Source organism: Myotis brandtii, unplaced genomic scaffold, assembly GCF_000412655.1.
Source record: "Myotis brandtii unplaced genomic scaffold, ASM41265v1 scaffold147, whole genome shotgun sequence".
Classification (NCBI taxonomy): Eukaryota; Metazoa; Chordata; class Mammalia; order Chiroptera; family Vespertilionidae; genus Myotis; species Myotis brandtii.
This window is the reverse complement of record NW_005355292.1, coordinates 776220-784758: the sequence shown is the minus strand read 5'-3', so window position 1 is coordinate 784758 and position 8539 is coordinate 776220. Positions and strand designations below refer to the sequence as shown.

Genomic DNA, 8539 nt, shown 5'->3' with positions numbered 1-8539 from the left:
GCAGTGGAAAGGAGAAAGGCCGGCTTATCTTCCCTGGAGGCCGGGTCACTTGTGGCCGCGGCATTCCTGCTCCTCCAGGCGCTGGCCTGGCCTGTAACTAGCAGACAGCGGGGCAGGGGGCGGGGAGGTGGCCAAGTCTCTGACTGCAGTAGCTGGTGCTGGAGGACCCCCCCACCCCCCGAGATTCACAGACACAGAAATTCAACCCCCGGTACCGCCAGGCAGAGCCCCGCCCTCTCCACCCGGCCCCCCTGGGCCCCCGTGGCATCTGTGGCTTCTTTGGCGCTGGGGGTCTCGACGGCCATTCTCACACCTGCAGTGAGATGTTCTGGGGCAGAAAACCTGCTGCCACGTGACAGTCAGGGCGTGACCAGCCTCAGTGGAGGGAGAGCTCAGCCAGACCGATGCAGACACACCGAGACCCTCGCAGTAACGCGGGCGAAGGACACGAACAAACAGTCGCCAAAGACCACACACAACTGGCAACCACGTTTCCGTTGGTTTAACTCGTGGCTGGATGCCATCCAACCAACAGACATGTAAAGAGAAACCAATAGGGCATGATTCCAGCGATGGAAATTCCGGAACAGGGACCCCGTGGGGGCGGAAAGCAGGTGAGCGGGGGCCGGGCTGGAGGACGAGGGGGCCGGGGTGAGGGGAGAACATGTCCTGGAATCAGACACAGGCGGCAGCGGCGCACCCTGAAAATACCCTGCAAACCACCGGCAGGCGTGAACACGTGACTTTCACATCACGGGAGACGGCCGCGGGCGATGCTGCTGATCCACCGGGAGCGGCGCCGTCACATGACGGAAGCGGGAACTGGTTGGCCTCTGGAAAGCAGGTGCTTCTGGGAAACGGATGCCCCCACTTCACATCTGGGCACCGACCCCACGGGAATCGTGAATTTTGCACAAGGACTGGACCCCAATGAGTCCCCTGCAGCCCGGCTTGGCATTCGGGGCCACGGCGGGAAGAGGGCAAAGCCATGACGGAGTGTTCGCAGCCACGAGCTGCTGCTGGCTAATGGGAAGGTGTGACATCAAGGGGACGGTGTGACATCACGGGGAACATGTGACATCACGGGGAAGGTGTGACATCACAGGAAGGTGTGACATCACAGGAAGGTGTAGGGAAAGGGACATGAAGGAAAAACAAGGGGCTGAGCTGCACTGAGTCAGGTCCTGTGCTGTGGGAGTGTGCCACACGCCCCGTCTGACTGTGACTTTGGCCAGGCACTCGACTCCCATTTCTCCGAGTGGCCACTGTGGGAGGAGGGCCAGCGGCTTCCAGAAGGTTCTCTGTAGCTACATATGGGGCTGGGGTGGGCCAATCAGGGGAGACTTAATTAACCAATTTTCTTATGGCCCCAAAAGAGATGTGACTGAGGTCCCACCGGTGGGTTTCCCCAGAGGCCGTGCATTCTCCCAGAGGAATGCGCATCGCTTCTGCTCGGAAACCCACTCCTGGCAGCGTTTGCCAAGCCCCGGGAGTATGACCGGACACTTCATTCTTCCTGGTTTCCAGGCAACGTAAGACCCGTCCGTCACCATCTTAAAGCCGGACTCACGGAAGCCAGGTCATTCCGAGTTTAGATCAGGACCCACGTGGTGGACAGGGCATGGATTTCTCTCCCGCCTCCCGCCTCTGCTCTGAGGCGGCCAAACACAGACATGGGGTACTTTCCTTCTGCTTTTCCCTGACCCATGGCGACCGTCGGCACAGCAACCCAAGTGGAAATCCTAGACGTTCAGTCATGACACTCCTCCGTCTGCTCTCGCGGCTCTGCGGCCTGTGGTCCGAGAGAGCTGCCCGAAAGGATCCCGGGCTGGAATGATCTAGAATAAGTCCCAGCTGTGGTCGTGATGGACGGACGGGGGGTGGGGGGTGCCCCCCACTGTAAGCTCCTGACCATGCACCTTGGAGCCAAATCCCTGACCTCGCAGGCCGAGGCGGCTCTGAAATCGGGGTCCACGCCCAGGTGCTCCTGACCGTGCACCTTGGAGCCATATCCCCGACCTTGCAGGCCGAGGCGGCTCTGAAATCGGGGTCCACGCCCAGGTGACAGCCAGCGGCCGTGCTTTTCTGAGGTGACTTTGGGATGGAAACTCTGGTTCCATAAATGTGCTTCCCCCAAATCGGGGGCCTTCCTGGTTCCCCCGGAATCCTCCCTGGGAGGAGAGACTGTGGCCTGAAGCATAATTTCTACGTCTGTCTTGAACTTTAGGAGCTGAGCAGGACACCATAAATGCCTGCCATGGTAGACGAGTGTCCCCCCAAGACAGATCCTCTACATCCTAAACCCCAGAACCCGTGAGTGACCATATCGGGGAAAAGGGTCTTTGCAGGTGTGATTAAGGCTCTCACAATGAGATCCTCCTGGATCAGGGTGGGCCCCAAATCCAACCAGTATCCCTGTAAGAGACAGAGGAAGAGATGCCGACATGCAGAGGGAGACAGGCAGAGCTGGGAGTGCGTGGCCACAAGCCAAGACATGCCGGCCGCCACCAGCAGGTGGAGGAGACGAGGGAAGATTCACCCCTGAAGCCCCCAGAGGGAGCACAGCTGGCTAACATCTCGGACTTCCAGCCTCCAGGCCGGGAGCCAGATTTCTGTTGTTTCGGCCCCAAGGTGCACGGCATTTGGTGACAGGGCCCTAGGACGGTAAAGCACCTGCCGTGGGACAATCGGCGAGTGACTCCCTGCCTGCCCTCTCCTGCTTCTGCCTCCGTGCTGGGGGTGGTGGTGGGGGGTCCTCAGAGAGTGAGCTGTCGGCGAGGCCGGAGACCAGCCTTGTGCTCCTGTGCCTGCCCTCTCCTGCTTCTGCCTCCGTGCTGGGGGTTGGGGGGTCCTCAGAGAGTGAGCTGTCGGGAGGCCGGAGACCAGCCTTGTGCTCCTGGGGGAGCGGGTCCGGGATGCGGCGTGGCCCCCACACAGCCCCCCACCCTGCCTGCAGCCGCGCTGCTTGTTGGTGAGACATGGGAAGCCCTGCGAAGAGAAGCACTTGAGGCGACATTTCCACAGGCCACACCCTGGGCCGTCTGCAGAGCGACCCTGACCCTGACCCTGACCCGGACGATGGGCTGAACTGGCCCGTCGCCTGCCCTTTGGCGCAGAGCAGAAGGGTCCACCTGTGGTGATAAATGTCCAACCTGCTCCCGGCAATCGGGGGCCATGGGACGGCTTTGAGGATCACTCCCCGCTTCCTGCTCTCAGCCCCTCCCCCGCAGTGCGGGTTCCCCACACCTGTGGCCCCAAGACAAGCGGCTGCCACCTCCCGACTCTGCTCCCCGACTCTGCTCGGAGGGAGCCTCTGGGGAGCTCTTCGGTGAGTTAAGCTGCACCGTCCATGTCCAGCCCCGAGGCCGCGAGGCCAGCGTGGAGCCAGCATCCCAGTGCTGTCGGTCACACTCCTCCCAGCGATGGGAAACGCCCCCTTTCCCCTTTATCTTCCGTTTGGAGACCTTTGTCCCTAGCGGTTGCAAACAGAAGCCCATTTGCTGTCTGCACACCCGGGGCCTGGCTCTGCACCGTCGCCTCGGCGGTTTCCGGCCTCGGGAAAAGTGGGAGTCGTAGCACGGTCGCCATCACTGTCTGTGTCGCTGTTTCTTGCTTCCTCTGATTTACTGATTCTCGCCCGTTTGGCCCAGAAAGCCACGCTCCCTCTGGGCTCACACACTCAGGCTGCTCTGTGCTCCTCGGAGGCCCTGGCTCGCCTCCCCTTCCAGTCCCTTCGGATCAGCCCGTCCGGAGACTCCAAGGCCGAGGGAGGCGAGCGAATGTGTCCAGGGGGCCCCAGAGAAAAGCCCTTGTTGGGGGGAAGCCAGGTGAGCTGGGGAAGCCAGGCTCCTGGGGACACAGACGGCCGGGCTCTGGGTGTGACCACCGTGGGCTGCGACGGGCTGAAGGCTGAGGGCCACACCGTCCAGCTCTGGTCCCACCCGGTGGGACTGCGGCCTCGCGGCCTCACTCTACCTGGGGGCTCGCCTGGCTCCCCTGGGAATGGACAGAGCCCAGCTCCCCACGGCCCCAGGTCAAGTCCAGGAACAGGAGCCCGCTGGGCAGCACGGAGGTCTCACTACCTTTCCAAACACTCACTGTATCGACTTCCCCTGGAAACGCCTCTCCCGTTGGCCGGGTGGGGGGAGGGGTAGAAAACGGGGCTGGAAGCCAGTGTTGCTCAGTGGTTGAGCGCTGACCCATGAACCAGGAGGTCAGGGTTGAACTCCACAAGTTTTCCTTCTCCGCACCGCAGCCCCGCGTAGAACGTGTCCATGTGGGTCAGGGGCTTGCTGTCCACTCGCTCGCAGGACACAGCGGCTCCCCAACACGCTCCTGCCTTGGCCGAGGGGGCTCGGAGCCCCCAGGGCTGGGTCTCCCCCTCTCCTCCCACAGTGGTGGGGACTGTCCCCCCAGGGGGGGGTGGAGTCTCTAGGAAGAAGCGTCCACGCCTGCGCAGGGGTGTCCCCGTCACGGGTCTCGGCCTGCAGTGACTCAGGACAACGCCCCAGGACCTGGCAGCTTAGCGGTCCCCGTCCACACCCCACGGCCAGCCAGACGCCGTGGCCGCAGGTGGAGCAGCCCTGGGCCTGCCGTCCGCCTGCCCCAGCCACTGGTCTCTGAGCCTCTTAGTCAGCGCAGAGCAGAGCCAGGCGGGGACGTGCCGCCCAGGCTCCGTGCGGAAGATCTCCTCCAGCCCTCGCACCCCGTGAACGGGCACCCCCAGGCCGGCCACGGCACCGTGGGTTGCACGGCGAGGATGAGGGGTCTACTCCATCCCAGAGATTCGCTGGCTAAACTTGGATCCCAGAAGAGTCACTTCTTTAGGCATTTCAGTGACTAGAGCGCACCCCCCACCCAACGGCCCCAAACTGCCTCTGTTGGCCAATCGGATGCTGTGTGTTCACTCTTCCCACAGGGACTCCTCCCTGCCTGGAGGCCTGTGGGCTCCCGAGCTCCCCCAGCCAGACGTGGGCCGCGGTCGCAGGCTCAGCTCCCAGCTCTGCCACCTCCTGCTGTGTGACTGTGGGCAAGCGGCTCGCCCTCTCTGAACCCCTACATCCTCAGCAGTGAAAGGAGGGTCATGAACCCGAGACTGTCCCTCTGGGTTGACAGATGTTGGCTCCCTGACACCACTGCCCTGCTCTGAGGGCTCCGTGTGGCTCTTTAACGGCTCTGTTACTCACAACTGGTGTCCAGATGTCACAGAGAAACTTCGTCCCAAATCCACACTCTAGAATCTAGAAGCTTCCACACCATCCCCCACACCTGCCATGTCACTGGGTGTCTGAGCAGTGACAACAGGAACTGCTTAAACCCAGGGGTTCGAGGGAAGATTCACACCTGAGGCTGACCATTCCTGTGTGCACAATGGACGGTCATCATCTCACCGAGCAGGGGACGCCCCCACCCTCGGGCCTCCTCCCCGCTGCCGGGCCCAGGCCGCGCGGGCAGTACTCACGGAGGTGGTGCGCGTAGCGGAGGTGGAACGCGTCGCAGCCGTGCACGTGGTGGTACAGGGTCTTCTCGATCAGGTCCTGCGGCTCGTACCCGGTCAGCTCGGTCACCCTGGGGGGCGGGGGGCGGGGCTCCGTGAGTTACCCTGCTCTGCGGGCTGGGCTGCGTTTCACCTCAATTCTCACTGGTTTTGCCAACCCATCAGATGCTAAAAGGCCGGGGGCGGGCAGGATGCTGATTTGGGAAACTAGGAAAGATCGTTTTTTACAAGAAGAAGGTCTGAACTCCAGCCGGGGCCGGAGGGAGCAGCTACGAGCAGGCCTGCTCCTCGGAACCGGAACCGCGGCGGGAAGGTCGGGGCTCCGCGCGCAGCCCTGGTCCAGGGGCAGCTCATCCGAGGACCCTCTGAGTGAACGTGGATCCGATGTCGGACAAAGCTGCCACCCTGAGAGAGAACCCTCTCTCTGGGGACCTCTGTGGGGACCTTTTCACGAATCACTGTGGTGAGTCCAACCCGCCTGGTCAGTGGTTGAGCGTCGACCTATGAACCAGAAGGTCCCGGTTCCATTCCTGGTCAGGACACAGGCCTGGGTTTCGGGCTTGATCCCCAGTAGGGGGCGTGCAGGAGGCCGCCGATCAGTGATTCTCATCGTTGATGTTTCTCTCTCTCTCTCTCTCTCCCTCTCCCTCTCCCTTCCTCTCTAAAATGAAAAAAATATATATGTTTTAAAAAATGTCTCCTGGAAGAGAATAATTTAAAAAAATAAGTAAATAAAAAATAAAAATGTGGTAAAATAACTTGATCATGTTAACCATGTGTAAGTGTACCGTTCGGAGGCAGGAACTCCATCCACAATGCGGTCTGCTCACCCCCACTCCCACTTCCAGAACTTTTCACCCCTCCAAGCAGAAACTCTGCCCATGAAACAGTACGTCCCCATGTGCCCTCCCGCGGTCCCCGGCCACTTCTACTCCACTTGCTGTCTCTCTGGCTTTGTCTCTTCTAGATCTTTCCTCTGAGGGGAATGAGTCAGCATTTGTCCTTCTGTGTCTGGCTTCTTGCAGTCAGCGTGATGTTTTTGAGGGCCGTCCACGTAGTGTGTGTCGGAATGCCATTCCTCTCGTGTTCCACGGCACGCAGACCCCGCATCTCGTTTATCCGCTCTTCTGATGAGGGACGCTGGCTGTTTCCACATCTTGGCCGTTGCGTGTGTGACCTTTGCATCTCCAGTCCACACTGGCCACTGGCCACCGTTGGGCTCAGGACAGCGTGTGGCTGGAGAGTCCTCGTGGGGGGAGTCAGGGCAGAACTGGAGACGTCGAAGCCTCGCATTAGCGGAGGGGGTGGCTTTGGATCCCCCAGAAGTTGCATAACACGGAAACCATGGGGCGAGAAGGCCGGCCTTAAGCCCCCTGGAGCGGTGGAAGCACGCTCCCAGGGCGTGTGTGATGTCGCCCCTCTCCATTCTCATCACGCCCGGGCACACTCCTCTCCCCGCCAGCCCTTTGAAGAAGCCTGGCTGCCCGCATCCCAGGCTACAGGGCGCTCCGGGCGCAGGTGAAAACTGCATGTGGCTAAAGCCCCGGGAACCGGGCCGGGAGGAGGTGGCCCAAACGTCCTGGCCACAGACACTCTAGAGCAGATGAAAGATTCCAGAGGAGGCGAGGCCGGGGAGCAGCCGTCAGGGGCCCGGGCGGCCGGCCTGGCAGCCCTGCCCGTCCAGACCTGAAACATTAGCTGCAAATGAAACGGGGAAACTTGACCTCGCTCTCGTTCCCTCGCTCGCTCCCCTTTCTGTCGAGTTCTGTGCGGGCTCGGGTCGTAAATCTCGGGGAGCCTCATATTTCCCTGGAATCGCTCACTATTTGGTGTACGCATTTCCATGGTGCTCCTCGGGCAGGAAGGAGCCGGCGAGGTGGGCTTTTCGCTGTGGCACGGCACAGAGCCATCTGGCTCCCCCGAAAGCAAGCCGGGCCCCTCTCCCCTCTCCGGGGCGGGGCAGGGGTGAAAGAAGCTTCCCAGACCCTTTGGACAAGAAGTTTCAGAACAACGGCCCCGAACGTGTAAATGAATCAGAAACACATGTATTACGTTTCTCATCAAAGTCCACGCGGCTTTGAAACACTAAAGGGGGGGGCAGGGTTTGGCAGCGCGCCCGCCCCGTTTTTCCAGCCCTCTGGTGTCGGAAGACCTGTCAGAGGGACCTGCCAAGCCCCAAACATCGCTCGTTCCCCATCCTCAGCAAAAGCACCGGCTACAGTTTCAAAGTGAAGCCCACAAACTCCACGAACCGAAGGCCAGGTTATGCTGAGGTCAGCTGGGTCTGGGATTCTGCGGGGTTGGCCCCCCCCCCCCGGGGGCCTTGGGGCGGCTGGGCTCCCGGCCAAGCCCTCTTGGGGGCCCGGGTCTGAGTGTCAGAGCTGCCATCTCCCACCTCGTGGGCCATTCTGCTGACCCCCAGCGCCGGGCCAGCCCCTCTGTCCCCGGGCTGACCACCCGGCCGCAGACGGAGGACCAGTGATGGGAAGAATTCTCCAGCGTGGGTCGGCCCCTCATGAGCAACTCCGATCAGGGAGATTAGAATTCCCTGGCGCTCAGCAGGGGACCCCAGTCTCCTGAGGGGAGAGGGAGTCTTCCTCCCAGTCAGCGCTTGTCCTTCCTCCTTCCTCCCCCCTCCCCGGGGGCATGGCCCCCACACCCTAACAAGAGGGACACTGGCTTTCAAGGAAGCCCACGTCCGAGCCCCGCCCTGGCCCCCGTCTCTCCGCTTCCTCCTCTGTGCAGCCCTGTGTCTGCCGGAGGCGCAGGGCTGTGTGGGCCCTGAGTCCCCCCTCGGGGAGACTGCTGCTTCCCTCGCGTAAAGAGCTCACCAGGTCTCGGAGGTGGGGGGCGGGGGCGGCGGGGTGAATGGTCAAAGACAAACCAGGAGACACACAGGGAGAACCCAGCGGAATCCTCCCGCGAGTCTAGAATAAAGCGCGTGGACAGCGTGTTCTCTGTCCACTTGAGAAGGGACTTGGCATCTGGAAGGAATGCCTCCTTCATGCCTGCTTCTGCCCACATGGGCCGGAATCTCGGGCA

General features: G+C 61.6%; 1 protein-coding gene across 1 annotated transcript in view; it reads right to left on the bottom strand.

Moving 5' to 3' along the window:
- Window positions 1–8539, bottom strand: part of SIM2 (single-minded family bHLH transcription factor 2) — a 36713-nt gene that overhangs the window by 4061 nt on the left and 24113 nt on the right. The window contains 1 exon segment of the mRNA XM_005861304.2: window positions 5462–5568. Within this exon segment, the coding sequence (XP_005861366.1) occupies window positions 5462–5568 (107 nt within the window).